We start from the raw sequence: 20,973 nt of genomic DNA, 5'->3' as shown, positions 1-20,973 counted from the left end.
GGTTGCAGACTCGGCTCAGATCCCTCAGATCCCTGTTGCTGTGGCTTTGGTGTAGGGCCAACAGCTACAGCTCTGATTTGACCCCTAACCTGGGAACTTCCATGTGCTGTGGGTGTGGCCCTAAAAGGAACAACAAAAAAATTATTCTATCCAAAATGATTGAACTACATAGAAAACAATGACATTTATCATGCTATTGGTTCAAAAAGGTTGAAAGAAAATTAATATCTCATCTTCCATAGTGGGAGGTTCATAGCCAACACCTATTATACAAACAAACAAAACAGGAGATAGCACTATGAGCATAAGTAACTGTTAAACAGTTAACATTTTTAAGTGTTTAGTCTGGAAATGAAGTCGGGGAGGGGGGGAGCTGCTCTTTTTTGTAATAAGTTTTGAAAACTTTTAACTCTTTGAACCATTCCTTAAAAATTAAGTCCTGGATTTCCCTTATGGTGCACCAGGTTAAGGATCCAGTGTTGTCACTGCTGTGGCTTGGGTCGCAGCTGTGGCCCGGGTTCATTCCCGGCCCTGGGAACTTCCACATGCTGTGGGTGCAGCCAAAAAAATTTTTAAGTCCTTAGACATCCATTTTTGAGATAAATTAACTACTTCCTATCCATCTAGATAGACTTGTACCAGCTGTCTGCTGTCTTTGGGAAAGTTGGAAAATAGTCACTTTCCATAGGGTTTAATTCCCTTGCGGAATCCCAGTTGAGAAATCATATTCATATTAACCTTGATGAAAATGAAATAAAATTTGTTTAAGCAGGATTTTAAGCTGTCAGATGACCTTGGGATATACTGTGGAATTTTCTTAAATTACTGGTATCTTAACTCTTTCTCCTAAAATCATGTGTAGAGATAATTACACTTGACCTTTGAACTATATGAGTTTGAGCTGCGAAGTTCCACTTACATATATATTTCTTCTGTAAATATATACTACAGTACTACGTGATCCACAGTTGTCTGAGTCCTCGGATGTGGAATTGTCAGTATGGAGAGTCAGAGGGTCAGAGGGCCGATGGTAAAGTTATACTCAGAATTTTGACTGTGGAGATCAGCACCCCTAACTCCCATGCTGGTCAAAGGTCAACTGTACTGATTAATTAAAGGATTCTTGTTACTGAGATTTTCCTGATCTATTATTTTAATGAGTGAATTCTTAAACTTTCTTTTTCAGGTTTTGTTATGGCTGTCAGGGGGAATTGAAAGACCAACATGTAAGTTCCTGTGCTTTGTAAATATTAGGTATTGTACAAGAAATATTGAGGAAAAAGTATCATAAGTTTACAATAGATTGTTGAAGACCAGGCTTATATCAGATTATTCTTTGAAAGTATAACAGTAGGTAGAGATAAAATGAGAATTACTACAAATAGTTGCTTTATAATTCTGCATTCTAATTTTGCTATCAAGATATTTGAATACTTTAAATGTCTCCAGTTTGCAAGCAAAACTGCATTTTGTTTAGAAACATTAAAATATTTTTTCTGGAGTTCCCGTCGTGGCGCAGTGGTTAACGAATCCGACTAGGAACCATGAGGTTGCGGGTTCAGTCCCTGCCCTTGCTCAGTGGGTTAATGATCCGGCGTTGCCGTGAGCTGTGGTGTAGGTTGCAGACGCGGCTCGGATTCCGCGTTGTTGTGGCTCTGGCGTAGGCCGGTGGCTACAGCTCCGATTCGACCCCTAGCCTGGGAACCTCCATATGCTGAGGGAGCGGCCCAAGAAATAGCAAAAAGACAAAAAAAAAATTTTTTTCTCCGTAAGTACACTATGTAACTCATTTTGAAGTTACCATTTAAAGTAGCAACAGACCAAAAGTTATTCCCCTATTGTGCCATTGAGAAAATATTATTTGAAAATTTGAAGGAGGTCAATTTGAATGTATTAACTTGGGAGTCCCTGTTGTGGCTCAGCAGTAATGAACCATACTCATATCCATGACGATGCAGGTTCGATCCCTGGCCTTTCTCAGTGGGTTAAGGACCCCTGCATTGCTGTGGTGTAGGCCAGCAGCTGCAGCTTGGTTTGGCCCCTAGCCTAGGAACTTCCATATGCCGTGGGTGCAGCCCTAAAAAAGACAAAAAAAAAAAAGAGAGACTATATTAACTTAAAGTTGCTAATAACATGGATCACTATCTAGTTTTAATTTTTTGTTAATTTAGTTACATGTCCATATTTATTTCATATTTTTAATTCGATGAATTTTATTATATTTATAGTTGTACAACCATCATCACAACCTAATTTTAGAACATTTCCATATTTAAAACTATACTTTATAAACCGTTTAAAATGTTATTTGGGGAAGTTCCTTTGTGGCACAGCTCTGACATTGCTACAGCTATGACACAGGGTACACCTGTGGTGCGGGTTCAATCCCTGCCCAAGGAAGTTCCACCTGCCATGGATGTGGCCGAAAATATAAATAAATAAAAATAAAATAAAATATTAGTTGGAAGGATTGCTTGTTTATTCTGCTTTCACATTTCATAAATCAGTTTTAGTAAGTGCTGTGTATCTCTTGAACATCAGTAGCTTTATCCTCACCACAACCACTTTTTGAGTCATTTGACAGTTTTTTAAGAACACATCAAAAAAAAAATCATCTTTTATGCTCTGTGAGATTTAATGTTTTTTGTTTTTTTTTATTCTCCCTTTTTTTTCTTTTTTAGCCCTTGGCATATGGAATTTCTGGGCCAGAGATCAGATACGAGCCATAGCTGTGACCTGTGCCACAGCTGTGGCAAGGCTGGATCCTTTAACCCACTCGAATGTCTTCTAGCTAGGCTATACCTAAACTGTTTTTTAAATTTATGTTTCTTCTTCTCACTGCAGGTCTATATTTGCAGTGTGTGCCAGCATGTTTTCTGTGTGGACTGTGACGTTTTTGTTCATGACTCTCTCCATTGTTGTCCTGGCTGTATTCATAAGATTCCAGCTCCTTCAGGTATTTGACTGCGGCATATAGTAGACTTTGTATGTATTAAAAAGAAATTTGCAACTGTAAATAAAATAATTCTTCAGAAGAAACTCCAATGAAAATATGAAGAACATTTTGAAAGGAAAATCTGATGTAAGAAACCTATTGCTTTAAACCTTCCTCTGTAATGACTGGTAAACTGCTTACTTAATGGAGTATATCTAATACCACCATTTTGGTGGTTTGGTGTCTGAGACTGGTTTACCTTATATTTCCGGCTAATGAACTATCCTTGTTAGCCTCACTCAGGTTCATACTTAGGGACTGCTTAACTTTTTTTAAATTTTTTTGTCTTTTTTGCCATTTCTAGGGCCACTCCCATGGCATATGGAGGTTCCCAGGCCAGGGGTCCAATCGGAGCTGTAGCCGCCGGCCTACGCCACAGCCACAGCAACTCAGGATCCAAGCCGTGTCTGCGACCCACACAGCTCATGGCAACGCTGGATCTTTAACCCACCAAGTAAGGTCAGGGATCGAACCCGCAACCTCATGGTTCCTAGTCGGATTCATTAACCACTGAGCCAGATGGGAACTCCAAGGGACTGCTTAACTTAATCATTGTCAACTTTCCTACCCTGGGTCATCAGAAAAATGTAGGTGAGAATGTATAATGAGGTCTGTGTTTCATGTTCACGAAGATGTACCATTATAGGCAGAACCCTTTTTAGGGGATATCCTTTTGAGAGTAAATCAGGTTTCCACAGCAAAGGGAAATGTATTTAAGTCTGCAGACTTTAGTCACTCTCGATTGAGTTTCACTCTGATATTCATGATTGTATTAATTACAATTCTACTGAACGTTATCAGTAAAGACAACATAGTCCTGTCCCAGGGAGTCTGTTCAGCAAGTTTAGGAGGGAGCCCAGGAACAGGCATTTTTAACAACACATGTGTGCACACACAAAGACATAATTTGACCAAAGTACAGATCTTTCTCACAAGAGTCCTACTGCCTGTGCCTAGACACAAATGATTCTTTCTGAGTAGATAGATTTCAGCTCCAGAAGACCAGGCGACTGCTTTCTTCCTTCTGCTCTGTCAACAGGGGTATCAGTGGCTTGCAGGAGATGCCATTAATATATCAGAGTATTCTGTTTCCTCCTACTTGAATTAAAAGAAAGGTCATGAGTGGGCATCTCTTGAAAAGTTACTTCAGAATATATTAGAGACATACCTACACTACCATAAATAGAAGGGATATTCTCTTGACAATTTTGGGTTTTATTTGTAGTTAGGCTTATTAAGGAGGACTTTCCTTTCTCAATATTATAGAGAGAATTCTGGCTTAAGATTACAGAGATAAAAATGGTGATCTAGGTATCTAAAAATACCATTAGTTCTGGCCTTTAATTTCCCTCTGGACCACCACAAAATACTACAGTAATGAAACAATTTAACGTCAGAGATCTTTCTGAATGGTATGTCTTTCTGAGTTGCACTGATCAGAAAACTCCTCAATATTTAAAATTCATTATGAAAATTTGATTTATTTTAAATATTTAAATTTTTTTTTTTTTTTTTTTTTTGCTTTTTAGGGCTACACCCGTGGCATAAGGAGGTTCCCAGGCTAGGGGGTCTAACCAGAGCTACAGCTGCCGGCCTACACCACAGCCACAGCAATGCAGGATCTGAGCCACGTCTGCTACCCACACCACAGCTCATGGCAACGCCAGATCCTTAACCCACTGAACGAGGCCAGAGATCGAACCCACAACCTCATGGTTCCTAGTCAGATTTGTTTCCACTATGCCACAGAACTCCTTAAATACTTTTATTGCATACATTTCCCTCCATAGTCCTTTTTATTTTGCCTGACCATCTTAGTCTTTTAACTGAAGCATTTACTCCATTTATATTTAATGTTCCTACTGAGATATATATATATATATATATATATATATATATATATATATATATATATATATGTTGTTTTTTGTAGTTTGTTTTTTTTTTTTTTTTTGCTTTTTAGGGCTGCACCTGATATATTTGTTTCAACTATTCCATCTTCATTTTTCTCTTCCTTCTTACTTTTTTTTTTTTAAGATTTCTTGTTTTTTTACCATCCTGTGTTTTCCTAAACTAGTTTGGAAATGGTGTGCTCTATTTTTATTCTTTTAGTGGTTATCCTAGAAATTACAATACACATAATTCCTTAACTTGGGTTCTGTAGAAAGTAGAACTTGAAGCAAAGGTGGAACTATTGTTACTTTATTTGGGAGGTGCAGATCTGGGGAAGTAAAGGTGAGGAAGAAAAGGGAAGGGAAGGCAAAGAAAAACCGTATGTTACCACAGTGGCCAAGCTTGATGACAAGCTGTGAAGAGCCATAGGAGTCTCCCAGCAGGTGTGTTCACACAGAGTATGGGACTTCTCTAGGTTTATAAGGAGAAGCTGCCCCGCTGTGCAGTCCATCCAAGGGAGGAAGGGGGGTCGATGCAATTTTGTAACTTCCTCCAGCTCACATTTCCCATTGGCCAAGGTTTGCCACGTAGGTCTGTGTCATCTGGTTCTTAGGTAACTGCTCAGGAAGCCAGATCTCAGGCTCAGCAGTGTAGCATTACAGCCAGTTCTGGAAGGTCAGATAGACTTAGTGTGTCTCGATTTGGACTCCAGCCAGCTCCGGAAGCTGGGCAAAGGCAGCAGCAGTGCAGAGGAGGAGGCAGGCAACACCTTGGAAAGAAGGAAGTGGCCAAGGGAATCTGAGGTGGCTGGCATTGTTTCCAGTACTCCTTCATAACAGCAAAATATAAAGTTAACTGGGAGTTCCTATTGTGGCTCAGCAGGTTAAGAACCCAACTAGTATCCATGAGGATTCGGGTTCAATCCCTGGCCTTGATCAGTGGGTTAAAGGAACCAGCATTGCTGCAAGCTGAGGCATAGGTTGCAGATGTGGCTTAGATCTGGCGTGGCTGTGGCTCTGGCCATGGTTGGCAGCTGCAGCTCTGATTTGACCCCAGGTCTGGGAATTTCCATATGCTACCGGTGCAGCCCTAAAAAGACTAAATAAATAAATAAATTTAACGTGTACCTTTACCCTCCCCACAGATCATACATTTAACCTCCTTTACCTACCTCCTCACTTATATATATAGTTGTATATTTAATTTCTATTTCACAAGTCATTAGTATTCATTTTAATCAGTCACTGTTTATTAAGATTTAATCATATATTTACTTCATGGCTCTTGATTTCTTATGTCTCAAATATGTTTAGGGTCATTTTCCTTCTACCTGAGGTACATCCTTCAGAATATACTAGTGTTCAGAGTTCCCGTCGTGGCTCAGTGGTAACAAATCCAACTAGAATCCGTGAGGATACCAGTTTGGTCCCTGGCCTCACTCAGTGGATTAAGGAGCCGGCATTGCCATGAGCTGTGGTGTAGGTCACAGACACGGCTTGGATCCTGCGTGGCTGCGCCTGTGGCGTAGGCCAGCAGCTACAGATCCAATTAGACCCCTAGCCCAGGAACCTCCATGTGCTGAGGGTGTGGCCCTGAATAGCAAAAAAAAAAAAAAAAAGCTGTCTTAAAAAATGAATCGCTGGGGAGTTCCCGTCGTGGCGCAGTGGTTAACGAATCCGACTAGGAACCATGAGGTTGCGGGTTCAGTCCCTGCCCTTGCTCAGTGGGTTAACGATCCGGCATTGCCGTGAGCTGTGGTGTAGGTCGCAGACGCGGCTCGGATCCCGTGTTGCTGTGGCTCTGGCGTAGGCCGGTGGCTACAGCTCCGATTGGACCCCTAGCCTGGGAACCTCCATATGCCGCGGGAGCGGCCCAAGAAATAGCAACAACAACAACAATAAAAAAGACAAAAGACAAAAAAAAAAAAAAGAATCTCTGGGAGTTCCCTGTTGGCTCAGCAAATTAAAGTTCTGGCATTGTTACTGCTGTGGCATAAGTTTGATCCCTGGCTTGGGAACTTCCGCAGGCACAGCCAACAAAACAAAACAACCATGGAGGAATACACTAACAGTGGTTGCTTGGGTTGGGGGTGTAGAGCAGAGTGGATGGGAGTAAGAAATGTTGTTTAATATTTTTATGTAGCTTAAATTTTGGGGCCCTGTAAATGAATTATGTATTCAAAAATAATAAAATTTATAGACTCCTGGGAAGCTGTGGTGAAGCAGATGAAAGTAATGTAGCCAATGTGAGCTGTTAGTTGAGGGCCTGAAAGCAAACATGTTCATCAAATAACATAGCAGATACAGAGCTGGAGGTTGGAGGGGAACTGTTATGAAATTTCTTTTTCATTTATTTGGGTCATGATGCAAACAATACATTTCCACGTATATGTGGCAGTATGTGCACTGTTTCTATTTTGTTGTGACCTTGTTTCTCCCCTTAAACATATCGACATCCACACAAGGGGAAGATGGCAATACTATTTGGAGGCTGAAGAAGAGAAATAATTCGATTAAAAGCATGCACGTCCTGGAGTTCCCATCGTGGTGCAGTGGTTAATGAATCCGGCTAGGAACCATGAGGTTGCGGGTTCGATCCCTGGCCTTGCTCAGTGGGTTAAGGATCTGGCGTTGCCGTGAGCTGTGGTGTAGGCTACAGATGCAGCTTGGATCCTGCGTTGCTGTGGCTCTGGTGTAGGCCGGTGGCTACGGCTCTGATTAGACCCCTAGCCTGGGAACCTCCACATACCGCAGGAGTGACCCTAGAAAAGGCAAAAAGACAAAAAAAAAAAAAAACCCATGCACGTCCTATATTTAGAAGCACGTGTGACCGACTGTATATCTGAGTATATGTCATAATCAAAGCACTAACATACGTGGATACAATAAGGGAAAAGCAGGGCCTCTGCTGCTTGGAAGGGCGGTGGGGAAGAAGAACTGTAAGCATTTTGTAAGGTTTCCCAATACCTCGTGAAATTCCATGTGTTTGTGGTCTTATCTGCGTTCAGGTGTCTGAATCTCTGTAATGATCAACAGAGTCATATGTGAAATGATTTCTCTGAGTGATGAGAAAGGAAGGGTACAGCCTTGGGGAGTGGGGCAGTAGGATCCCACAGTCTTTAGTGGGTGGCGGAGTTTAGGAGAAAGGGTAGGAAGTTTGAGTTCCTGGAGCCTGTCGTAAGGAAGGACAGGGCATAGAGATTGTCATGCTTCTGGGAAGTGGCCTCAGGAGCGTCCTTTGGGGTCCACTTCTGTAAGAAGAGAAGAGTTATTATTTTCTTTCTGCCTTCTCTAATTCCGTTCTGGGGAGACCTGTTACAAGGTAGACTGGGGACACCAATGGGATCCTTATGAGATTTAAATTCTTAATTCCACCTGACTGAATGGTTATTTGAGTTCCACTTCAGGCCAGGGCCCTGGAGGTAATACAGTTTGTTCCTTTATTCATTAATTCTCTCAACAAGCCTTGTACATGTGCTGTTTGTCTGACAAGACCCTAGGCATTGGGATGTAGACACCAAGACGAGGACCCAAACATTCTAACCTCATGGCTCTGCCGCCCTCCCCGCTTAAGAAGTGGCCCTGTAGAGAAGTCAGTGGGGAAGTGCTAGTGATATACCAAGTGCAGTGGAATGTAGAAGAGGGGCTGTAGCATGGGCTTGGGTCCAAACTCAGGTGCCTGAGGGGGCCAAGCAGGTCATGCAAATACACGAAAAGGGGCCAGGTTAACGCCAAGTGGCAGCATCTGGAAAGCACTGGTTCCATCTAAAAGAGGCAGCCTCTAGATGCTGGACTCAGGAATAGAAGAGAGTTTTCACCGTACACCCTTTTGTACCTTTTGAATTTTATACACATGCATGTGTGACCTAGTCCAAAAGAAAAAAGGTTTTTCAAAGGAGGTAACTATCAGCCCTAGCCTATTTTTTTCTTCCTGGGAATGTAGTTTCCCTCAGGCCATATATTTTGATATTTAAAGAGGAATGAAAAAATGAATTTTTAAGTGGATTGTCCTGTTTTTTGTTTATTTTGGCCACACCCATGGCATGTGGAGGCTCCTGGGCCAGGGATTGAACCCACGCCATAGCAGTGATACTACCAGATGCTTAACCTGCTGCACTACAGAACTCTGTTGATTTTTAAAAACCACACGGGTTAAATGATTAAAGGTGCCTGTTGTCTACCAATTAACAAACTTTGGCCTCGTGTGTCTCTTCTCTATTTTTTATTAGAACAAATAATCTTTTAATTTTTAAGTGTCAGGCTTTTCTGGAATATACTCCTCTTAGGGGATAATTCTGTTGATATTTTAGGTATTCAGAATGGAGTCTTTGGAGGAAGAGAGATCTTTTAGGGATCTCTGTAATCAGTGATTCTAACGTGGTGTCTGGACCAGAACAATCAGCAGTTTCACCCTGGAACTCGTTAGAAATGTAAATTCTTGGGCCCCATCACAGACCTATTGAATCGAAACTGTGGGGGTAAGCCTAGAAATGTGCTTTAACAAGTCCTCCAGGAGACTGTGATAAATGCTAAAGTATGAGAACCACTGCCTCTAATCATATTACGGAGGTACATAGGTGACTTAAAAACAGGTCCTGGTTTTTAATAATGGACTTGAACTCAGGTAGCTTTACAGAAAACAAATTCCAAACATGGAATTGCTTTTTCATTTCTTTACATTCTCTTTAAACATTAACGTATTTGTATAGTTAGAATTCTTTAAAAAATAAATTTGAGTTATAATTAACATACAATAAAATGCTCCCATTTTAAGTAGGCAGTTCGATGCCTTCTGACAAATGCGCACATGCAGTGACAGCCAGTCAGGAGAGAACACTTTCGTCTTGCCCAGCAGACCCCGTCATAGTCAGTACCACCTGAGCTAGCACCAGATACCACCCATCTGCTTTCTATCACTGTAGATTAGTTTTGTCTGTTAAAGTTTCTTAAAAATTGAATCACACATTATCTATGGCTTCTCTTGCTTAGCATGATTTTAAGATTCATCTGTGTCGTGTATGTAGTTTGTTCTTTTTTACTACTTACTAGCATTCCATTGCATGGATAAACTTTTTATCCTTTGTATATTCCCAATGGGAATTTCTCAACTGCAATTTGTTTTGAATATTAGTTCCTCAAATGTGTTCTCACAGCTTCCCATTAAAGGACAAAGCTAGCACTGAAGTGGTTTCTGGGTTTTTTGGTTATTATGAATAAAGCAACTATGAATACTTCTATATAAGTCTTTGTGTGTTCATATGTTTTCATTTTTCTTGGATAAATACATAGGAATGGAATTGCTAGGTGGAATGGCAAGTGATTACTTAACTTTACATGACACTGCCAAGCTGTTTTTGCAGAGAATTGCACCATTTTACCCTCCTACAAGCCACATATGAGGGTCCCAGTTGCTCTACATATCCTTAACCAGCAGTTGGTATTGTACAATCAAACATCTTCACAACTTAAGAGTAGGCAATGAGGAGTTCCCTTCGTGGCTCAGCGGTTAACGAACCCGACTAGGATCCATGAGGTTGCGTGTTCGATCCCTGGCCTTGCTCAGTGGGTTAAGGATCTGGTGTTGCCATGAGCTGTGGTATAGGTCACAGACTTGGCTTGGATCCCTCGTTGCTATGGCTGTCGCGTAGGCTGGCAGCTATAGCTCCGATTAGACCCCTAGCATTCGACCCCTAGCCTGGGAACTTCTATGTGCTGTGGGTGCAGCCCTAAAAAGCAAAAAATAAATAAATAAATAAATAAAGTAGGCGATGATTTCTTAGGACACAAAAATTACAACTGAAATTCCCATTGTGGCTCAGCAGAAACGAATCTGACTAGCATCTGTGAGGACGCAGGTTCAATCCCTGTTCTCAATCAGTAGGTTAAGGATCCAGGTTGCCGTGAGCTGTGGGGTAGGTCGAAGACTTGGGTTGGATCCCCCATTGCTGTGGCTGTGGTGTAGGCCAGTGGCTACAGCTCTGATTCGACCCCTGGCCTGGGAAACTTGTGGCCCTAAAAAAAAGACAAAAAAAAATGGATTTCCCATTGTGGCTCAGCTGTAGCAAACCTCACTAGTGTTCATGAGGATGTGGGTTCCGCCCCTTGCCTCGCTCAGTGGGTTAAGGATCCAGCATTGCTGTGAGCTGTGGTGTAGGTTGCAGATGTGGCTCAGATCCAGCAGCTGTAGCTCCAATTCAACCTCTAGCCTGGGAACTTTCATATGCCAAAGGTGCAGCTCTAAAAAGCGGAAAAAAAAAGGAAAACAAAAAGTGAGTTCCCTGATGGTCTAATTTCTCAGTTCCCCAGTGGTTAGAATTCAGGGCCTTCACTGCTGCAGTTCCAGATCTGATCCCTGGTCTGGAAACTGAGATCCCATATCAAGCCGCTGTACATCATGGCCAAAACAACCACAACCACCAAAAAAAGACAGTTCATAAACAGAGAATATGTTTGCAATGCAAACATCTAACAAAGGACTGGTATCCAAAATATATAAAGGATAAAGAATTGCTGGTCCAAGAACAGCAGGATGTACCATGGACAGTGCTCCAAAGAGACACTGTCCCTGTAATATGTGTTAATACAAAAATTAGGAGGGTTCATCCACTTAACAATGGCTGCTTCTTGGCTGGGTAAATGCCCTTGTTGGACCAGAGCTTGACCAGCGGCATTCACAAGGTTACAGCTAGAAGCCTTGCTAACTCAGCAACTGGCCATCCAATCAAAGGGGGAGGGCATGAACTTTCTGGGACACCTGGGTTTGCCTTTCCTCAAGATCTAGCTTTATGGCAGCAGAACGTGGTGGATGCTGTTGCCAAACCATTTGGTCATCTGAACCCTTATGTGCCTGCCTTTCCTCATCTGCAAAATGGAGATAATACCTACTTTGGGAGCTCCCACTGTGAGCACAGTGAGTTAAGAATTTGACTGCAGTGACTCAGGTTGCTGAGGAGGCACTGTTTGATCCCTGGCCCTGGGCCTTTGGTTAAAGGATCAGGGGTTGCTGCAGCTGGGATGTAGGTCAGATTTAATCCCTAACTCGGGAACTTCCATATGCCAAGGGTGCGGCTATAATAATAATAATAATAATACCTACTTCCTTTAGACTGTTAAAGGGATTAAATAGACACATCTAAAGTGCTTAGAGCTGTGCCAGGCAAGGAGTAGCCCATGAGCAAATTTTAGTTATTATTATTGGTAATAATTACACGATATTTGAAATGAGTTTTGAAAGTATAAACCCAGAAAAATTAAGAAATCAGGAGGGGCCATCAGCCCACAGTTATTTTAAATTTTTGGAAGGTGGAAACTCAAATGGAATGGTAGTAACCAATGAAAGAGGCCAAAGGACCCCACAGCCTGAAAACACATGTAACCCCTGGGAGACTCTGTACCTTATAAAGAACCCTGGAGCAGCTGGACTCAGAAGGCCCAGTAAGAAAGAGTGCAGGAACGACAGGAGGGCTGAAAATCAAGGGAATGACAAAGTCTCTGCATGAGACAGTCAGCTCCCTCTACCCCACCGTCAGATTAGTTAATACACAGGTGTTAATCCTGAGGCAAAAAAAAAAAAGGATTTTTTTCTTAAAAAAGGAGGAGTTCCTGTCTTGGCTCAGTGGAAACGAATCTGACTAGTATCCATAAGCACGCAGGTTCGATCCCTGGCCTCACTCAGTGGGTTAAGGACCCAGCATTGCCATGAGCTGTGTCATAGGTCAAAGACACAGCTTGGATCCTACGTTGTGGTGTCTGTGGTGTAGGCCAGCAGCTACAGCTCCAATTTGACCCCTAGCCTGGGAACCTCCATATGCCTCAGGTGTGGCCCTAAAAAGCAAAATAATAATAATCATTATAATAAAAAATAAAAATGGAATAAACTGTTTCAGCTGACTTAGAGGAGATAGTGTGGGCCCTGGGCACCTCAAAACAAAGAATCTTTCAAGAACCAGCCATTTTATGCTCAAGGAATACCCCCAAGTGAGCTTTTGACTGCTAGCTCTGTTTTTAGAGCTAACTTGAAATCATTTTCTGAGCTGTTTCTCTGACATTTAGGGCTTCTCCAGGGTAAATCTTGACTCCCCAGTCTGTTCTCCATAAAGTAAAAGGGCTTAAGTTCAGGTCACACTCGTGTGGCTTTTAATCAGACTTTTTAACCATAATTTTGATCCATCAATTTTTAAATTGGCTAATCCCCAACTGAAAACCAAGGGTCAATACACATTTGAGGAAAGCTGATGATGTGAAAAATAAACACAAGGTAAACAGAAATTAGCCTTGGAGGAAACAGATACTCAGGAGACAGAGGAACTTTATCAGCATTAGTACCGATAAAGTTAATTGCCTATGGGGACCCACAAAATGGGGGCCACCTTCATGGCCTGAGCCAAGTCACAATTTGTAACCTAAGTCAGGTTGCACTTACGGGGAACACCTGTCAAGGAAACCAAATATACACCAATCACAATCCCCCAGCTTTAGCTAGTTTGCCTGACCCTAGAAAACAGGACCTGCTAGCCTTTCCCTGAAACCCCCGATCTTCTAGCCAATCAGGCCCCTTCTCTATAAAGCCTGCTCTTGCCCCACCCTCCTCCCCCATCCCCCTGGAGCAGCATCTTACTCCTCCAGTTTATGGGTTGTTTTCTCTTGACTCAAGGACGGCAAACACATTAAGTTGTTTTAATTTTGTCATTTGACAGTATCATAGGAGGGATTCAAAAAGATGGCCTGGGCTTAAAAAATTAAATCTCATGGATATAAGAAATAGAGAACAAGAAAGAGCTGTGGGAAATTGAAAGTATAATTTACTGATCTTAAGAATTACTTTTGGGAAGTTGGAAGACAACGAAGAGGACATCTCCCAGAAAGGAGAGTGAAAGCACTGAGGGGGAAAAAAAGATAAGAATTTTGGTGATAAATTGAATTCCCATCTGAGTAATGGGAATACCAGAATGAACAGAGAAGAGCAGACGGTGCAAAATGACCAAAAAAAAACCACAGAAGCTAATTTTCCGGCACTACTGGGAGGCCCACGTGTTCAGCTTGAAAAAGTTCACTGCGTAAAATCAACGTAGAAAGACCCACATCAAGACACAGTGACGCTGAAATTTTATAACCCACAGATAAAAGGAAATCCTAAAAGACACCCCAAAGAAGGAAACTGCTGCCAAAGAAATAAGGCTTATATTAGCACCAAAAATAGGAACCAGTCAAACCATTTAGAATAAAATACTTCCTATCGTGAGACTTGGTAAGTTTTGTTAGACCATTTGGGTTCTCCCTGAGCCCTGCTGACTCAGCACCCTGGACATGTACTGGTGATTTTGCAGCGAACAGCAACTTGTTTTGAGTTTTAGTTCCTCAAATGTGTTCTCACCTTCCCTAAAATTAAAGGACAAAGAGAGCATTTGGAGTCATGCCACAAATTCTCGTTCCAGTTGACTGGGACTCTGGAAAACCTCGAGGTAAGTAAATGACCATCTGTGGCCAAACTGCTTTTCTTCCACACCTAAACTTCCAGCCCTTTTATTTCTCTCATTTTTTTTTCTCTCTTTGGAGGCAGAAGGGCAGGCACTAGAGTTACACAGACTTGGGTTTAAATCCTTTCCAGGACCCAGCAGCCTCGCTGGTACCCTTAGGACTTGGAGTCAAAGAGCCTGAAACCTGAAGAGGACCTTGGAGGTCTTGTCTTCTCTGCTGCCCAGAAGGGGCCCCGGGGAAAGCAAAACTGACCACTGAGGAGTTCACTTCATGGCTCAGTGGTTAACAAACCCAGCGAGGATCCATGAGGACGTAGGTTCGATCCCTGGCCTCGCTCAGTGGGCTAAGGATCCGGCGTTGCTGTGAGTTGTGGTGTAGGTCGCAGACACAGCTCAGATCCTGCGTGGCTGTGGCTGTGGTGTAGGCCAGCAGCTGTAGCTCTGATTTGACCCTTAGCATGGGAATCTCCATATGCCGCAGGTGTGGCCCTAAAAAGCAAAGCAAAAAAACCAAAAAACAAAAAAAACCCCCCACCAAACCCACTGAACTTTGCTTCGGAGGCGTAGCGTGGATTTCAGCTGGTCTGTTGCCACCTTGTGCTCAATTATCTACAGGGAGGCCTGGAGCCATGGTGTTACCTGTTGGCCAAATCTAAATGAAATGTCCTAATTCATCAGTGATGAATGCAGCCCTGTGCCAGCGTCTGAGACACAGCTGGGGGCAGCCTGTATCTGCTTGTTTCTGTTTTTGAGACTGGTTAGGCATCCTAGTTTGGGCCATGTGACCAGAGCAGCATCAAAGACGCCTCCTCAGGTGAGTGTGGTTTCCCTGAGACCAAGGTGCCTGGCACAAGGCTAAGTGGTCCCTTACCTAAAACATCCTATACGACAGATGAAGGCTTCTAGACACTGGGCCCGGAGTCTGAGACGTCTCTGATGTTGGCCTGGATTTTTTTGGTTTTATTTTTGTATCTTATTCTTTACCTTTATTAAAGTCTGTAGTAAGTATACTACGTAGACGCTTGTAAGTTTTTCAATTATTCCACTCCGTGTACTTGCTAAAGGTGGCACTGCGAATGGGATAATGGGAACAGGTTTTGACTTAATAATTTCAATGCTGGCTCAGGCTTTGTTTGGAAGAAGAAAAGATGAAAAGTGGGAGAAAGATCTAGAAGCACTGAGTTATGCCAGGCTGACTGCCTGGTTTGAATTCACTCTGGTATTAGAACTATTCATGGGAGGAAAAGCACAGCAATGGAATTTATTTGCTATTTGTTTCTTTTAAATTGAAGTTTAGTTGATTTACAGTACTTGAGGGGTATAGCAAAGTGGTTCAGTTTTATATGTATAAATATATATTCGGACTCTTTTCTATTATAGGTTAATACAAAATGTTGAATATCATCCTGTGTGCCACACAGTAGGTTCTTGTTGTTTACCTCCTTTATTTTCTTACTGGCTATGCCCACGGCATGTGGAAGTTCCCAGGCTGGGGACTGAGCCCACACCATGGCAGTGGCCCAAGCCACTGCAGTGACAGTGCCCAATCCTTAACCTGCTGTGCCACAAGAGAGCTCCCTCGTTTATCTATTTCATACATAGTAGTGTGGATCTGTTAATCCCAGATTCCCCATTTAGCCCTCCCCCACCAGCCATGAAGTTTAAAGGGATAGATCCAGAGCCAGTGGAAGCAGCTAAATGGGTTAACACAGAAATTTAGACAGAAAGGAAGTCAGCCAAGAATAGTGGGGCGATCAAGGATGGCCTCAGCAGCCAGCTGGGCATCGGTGGCTCTAAACCATTCTCTGTGTTTCATGGTTTGGGCTGATGTGGCAAAAATGGAAGTAACCAAGAGAGAGGCCTCAGGCTGCCGAGCCCACCAAGTTCTGGCCAGTCTCTTTGGTAAAGGGAAGGAACATGATGCTGACGGGGGTTGGGAGGAAGTTTCTTTTGGTCAGAATGTGACTCTTGCCTGATAACCCCGAAGAGACTCTTGGTGGGGGGAGGTGGGCACAAAGGGACAACTGATGGGAAGGAGCTTTGAGTCTAAAAGCTAAGTAACATGGCGAGCTGCTTGAGCTTCCCGGGGAACCACTGCTGAAGTGGACTGAGCATACTGGTGACAACGGAGCTCTTTTCCTGGCATTAGGTGCTGCCAAATGAAGGGCATGCTTGGGCTTTAGATCTTCAGTCCACTGTAACTTTTGCAGAAATGTGGGTAGATGGGCCAATTCCAAATCCGCTGAGCTGGATTAAGGTGGGGCACAGAACGCAAACCTTGGCAGGTGCACGTATCCAACTCCACCTGTAGGTGTTAAACGGAATAGCTTGTTGATGCCTGAAATGAGAGATGAACTGGTTATATGATGATAGATGCCTTTAATGTAAGTGATGCTTGATGCTGTGAAAAGGGGGCCTCCAACTGATTGGACTCCATAAGTGACCTTGCTGTTGAGAGGGAAGGATGAAGGTCGGCTGTCACAGACCTACTGGCATATTGGCTTTGAATTGGGCTAAATGATGAGAAGATCAATACTACTCGGAAGCAAAGACAGGAGGAATGAAAGGACTGAAGGAAATCTCAGGACTAGGACACCAGGTGGCAATGTTCATGAACCTCTTCTTTCTCTTTGCAGAAAATGCCGCCCAAGCCCCTGGCAAGATTTCGCTGTTTGCTGATGCTTGGCTCCAGGAGATGTCAGCCCTTCTACACATAGATGCGGTTCAGTTTGCCAAAATAATAGAAGAGGAGCAGAAAGACCAAGAAAAAAATGCGGAAGGCCTTTAATTCACAAATGCGTAGTGAAGCAAAAAGGTTGAAGACTTTTGTCACCTATGAGTCCTATAGCTTGTGGACACCCCAGGAGATGGCAGCAGCTGGGTTTTATTTCACAGGCATCAAATCTGGGGTGCAGTGCTTCTGCTGTCGCTTCGTCCTTTTTGGTACCAAACTCTACAGACACCTCATGGAGGATCACAAGAAGTTCCATCCGGACTGTGTGTTTCTTTTGGGCAAAGATAAGGGTAACATTGCCAAGTATGATATGAGAGTAAAGAACCCAGAGAACACGCTGAGGGTGGATGACAAAGCAAGGTACCAACAAGAGAAGGCCAGACTCGAATCCTTCCAGGACTGGCCATTTTATGCCCAAGGCACATCCCCAAGGGAGTTCTCAGCTGCTGGCTTTGTCTTCACAGGTAAGTTGAAATCACTTTCTAAAATATTTTGCTGGAGGAGTTCTCGTTATGGTGCAGCAGAAACCAATCTGAGTGGAACCATGAGGTTGCGGGTTCGATCCCTGGCCTCGCTCAGTGGGTGGAGGATCTGGCGTTGCTGCGAGCTGTGGTGTAGGTCACAGAGGCGGCTGGGATCCCGCGTTGGTGTGTAGGATCCTGTCGGTGGTGTAGGCCGACAGCTGTAGCTCTGATTGGACCCCGAGCCTGGGGACCTCAATATATACCACAGGTGCAGTCCAAAAGAAGGAAAAAAAAAAAAAGAAAGTGCAGGTAGGACTTTGCTCATAAAGCCCCAGGGATTTTTCTCTGTCGTTTGACATACACGTGGCCAGTGGCACTGATGGAATTTCCTTCCGTCTAGGTATCAAGGACACCGCAGTGTTTTTCCTGCGGAGGATGATTGGAGGAGTGGGAGAAAGGTGACGACCCGTTGGAAAAACACACCAAATATTTTCCCAAGTGAGTGGAATGAATGTTTAGTGTCTATGACTTTGGATGTGTGTTAACAATTTTCCCATTTTATATTCTGAACAAACTTTGCCCAATCCTCTGATTCTTACGATGAAGCGCAAGTCTTTATCCCTTTCATACCCTTGCTCTCACGACACACTTGGCCGTCTAGCCTTCCTCTCACGGCCCTCATAGCGGTTTTGGTTAGATCATTATTTTCACATTGCATGTTTACTTATCATGACTTCATAAATGTTGCATCTCGTAGTAACAAGATTTCTCTGTGTAGGAAGCAATAATGGTTTTGTTGATTAGTGTGTTTGCCTAGTGTTTTGGTTTTTGAGGTGAGATTCAGACATAAACTATATTTTTTTTCTCCATCTACTTGGCAACACTTGTTATATTCCTTTTAAAAGATACAGCCATTTGCTTAGTTTTAAAAAATTTACTATTTTTAATTATAGTTGATTTACACTGTTGTCCCAATTTCTGCTGTAGAGCCAAGTGACTCAGTCATATATACGCACATTTTATTTTTATTTTTTTGGTTTTTTGTTTTTTGCTTTTAGGGCCGCATATTGAGGTTCCCAGGCTAGGGGTTGAGTCAGAGCCACAGCTGCCAGCCTACACCACAGCTCACAGCAACGCTGGATCCTTAACCCACTGAGCGAGGCCAGGGATCGAACCCACCACCTCATGGTTCCTAGTCAGATTCGTTTCCACTGTGCCACCTCGGGAACTCCTTTAAACACATTTTAAAAGTATTTTTCACCATTGTCTGTCTCTGAAGATTGGGTATATTTCCCTGTGCTATACAGCAGGATCTCATCGCTTATCTATTCTAAATGTAATAATTTGCATTTACCAAGCCCAAACTCCCAGTCCATCCAGTCTCTTCCCCTCGCCCATGGCAACCACAAGTCTATTCTCCATGTCTGTGAGTCTGTTTCTGTTTTGTAGATAGGTTCATTTGTGCCGTATTTTATTTATTTATTTATTTATTTAATTTTTGTCTTTCGTCTTTTTAGGGCTGCCCCTGCGGCATATGGGGGTTCCCAGACTAGGGGTCCAATTGGAGCTACATCTGCCAGCTTATGCCACAGCTACAGCAATGCCAGATCTGGGCCATGTCTGTGACCTGTACCACAGCTCATGGCAACACCATATCCTTAACCCACTGAGCAAGGCCAGGGTTTGTACCTGTGTCCTCATGGATGCTAGTTAGATTCGTTTCCACTGAGCCATAACAGGAACTGCATTTCATTCTTTTTTGTAGCTGATATTCCACAATGTTAGCAATTATACAATGTGGTTCATTGTATAAAATGAACCACATCTTCTTGATTATTTTGATTATTTAACCACCACTTCCTGACTATTTTGAATAGTGCTGCAATGAACACGGGGTGCATGTATCTTGATGAATTAGTCTTGTCTGGATAGATGCCCAGGAGTGGGATTGCTGGATCATATGGTAGTTCTATATTTAGTTTTCTGAGGAACCTCCAAACTATTCCCCATAGTGGCTGCACCAATTTACATTCTCACACACAGTGTAGGAAGGTTCCCTTTTCTCCATACCCTCTCTAGCACTTGTTAATTACAGACTTATTAATGATAGCCATTCTGACCTGTGTGAGGTGGTACCCTGTTATAGTTTTGAAAGAGTTAAGAAAACATTTGTATGGCTTATATCAGAGAATATTTTGCCTTCTAGGAGTTTTATGGTGTCTTATGTTTTAAGTCTTTAAGCCATTTTGAGTTTATTTTTATGTGTGGTGTGAGGGTGTGTTCTAGTTTCATTGATTTACATGCAGCTCTCCAGTTTTCCCAGCACCACTTGCTGAAGAGACAGTCTTTTTCATATTTTATATTCTTGTCAAAAAGATTATCTGACCGTGGGTGTCTGAGTTTATTTCTCAGCTCTCTGTTCTGTTCCATTGCTCCGTATGTCTGTTTTCCAATTAATACCACACTGCCTTGATGACTGTAGTTTTGTAATGTTGTGTGAAGTCTGGGAGAGTTATACCACTTGCTTTGTTTTTTGTTTTTTTGTTTTCTTTCTCAGAAATGCTTTGGAAATTCTGGGTCTTTTATAGTCCCATATAATTTTTTGGATTATTTTTTCTAGTTCTGTGAAAAATGTCATGGATAATTTGATAGGATCACATTAAATCTGTAAATTGCTTTGGGTAGTATGGCCATTTTAACGACACTAATTCTGGAGTTCCCTTTATAGTTCAGTGGGATAAGGACCCAACAATATCTCTGTGAGGATGTGGGTTCAATCCCTGGCCTCAATCAGTGGGTTAAGGATCCAGTGTTGCCATAAGCTATGGTGTAGTTTGCAGATGCGGCTTCAATTTGGTGTTGTAGTGGCTGTGGCATAGACCGAAGATGCAGCTCCAATTCAATCCCTAGCCCAGGAACTTCCATATGCCACAGGTTGCCACCATAAAAAGAAAAAACATACATAATTCTTTCAGTCCAAGAGCATGGGATCTTTTCTTTGAATCCTTTTTAATTTCTTTGATTAATGTTTTGTAGTTTTCAGCATATAAGTTTTTTCATCTCCTTGGTCAGGTTCATTCCTAGTTTTCCTTTTTTTTTTTTGTGGAAGGTATTTTAAAGGTATTTTTTAATATTCCTTTTATAACATTTCATTGTTAGTATATAGAAGTACAACTGATTTCTAAATGTTAATCTGTATCCTGCTACTTTGCTGAATTTGTTTATCAGTTGAGTGTTTTTGTGTGCAGTCCTTAGGGTTTTCTATATATAGTATCATGTCATCTGCATAGAGCGACAGTTTTACCTCTTTTCTTCCAATTTATATACTTTTAATTTCTTTTTTTTACTTTTTTTATTACTCAAATGAATTTATCACATCTGTAGTTGTATAATGATCATAACAATCTGATTT

At 42.3% G+C, this 20,973-nt stretch overlaps 2 protein-coding genes across 3 annotated transcripts in view; both read left to right on the top strand.

Moving 5' to 3' along the window:
* Positions 1-20,973, top strand: part of LOC125134923 (general transcription factor IIH subunit 2) — a 48,711-nt gene that overhangs the window by 18,032 nt on the left and 9,706 nt on the right. Inside the window, exons 15-18 of one of the 2 annotated variants that reach the window (XM_047794526.1) lie at positions 1,187-1,226; positions 2,845-2,956; positions 17,000-17,561; positions 17,962-18,059. In XM_047794526.1, the coding sequence (XP_047650482.1) occupies positions 1,187-1,226; positions 2,845-2,956; positions 17,000-17,151 (304 nt within the window). In that variant the 3' untranslated portion in view covers positions 17,152-17,561; positions 17,962-18,059. Of the gene's footprint in view, positions 1-1,186; positions 1,227-2,844; positions 2,957-9,197; positions 10,109-16,999; positions 17,562-17,961; positions 18,060-20,973 lie in introns of those variants that run through there. The other variant, XM_047794578.1, reaches the window with a different exon arrangement.
* Positions 17,159-20,973, top strand: part of NAIP (NLR family apoptosis inhibitory protein) — a 30,674-nt gene continuing 26,859 nt past the window's right edge. The window contains 1 exon segment of the mRNA XM_053743457.1: positions 17,159-17,561. Coding sequence (XP_053599432.1) covers positions 17,159-17,561 — 403 coding nt within the window.

Source organism: Phacochoerus africanus, chromosome 1 (genome assembly GCF_016906955.1).
Source record: "Phacochoerus africanus isolate WHEZ1 chromosome 1, ROS_Pafr_v1, whole genome shotgun sequence".
NCBI lineage: Eukaryota > Metazoa > Chordata > Mammalia > Artiodactyla > Suidae > Phacochoerus > Phacochoerus africanus.
This window is presented reverse-complemented; position numbering and strand designations above follow the sequence as displayed.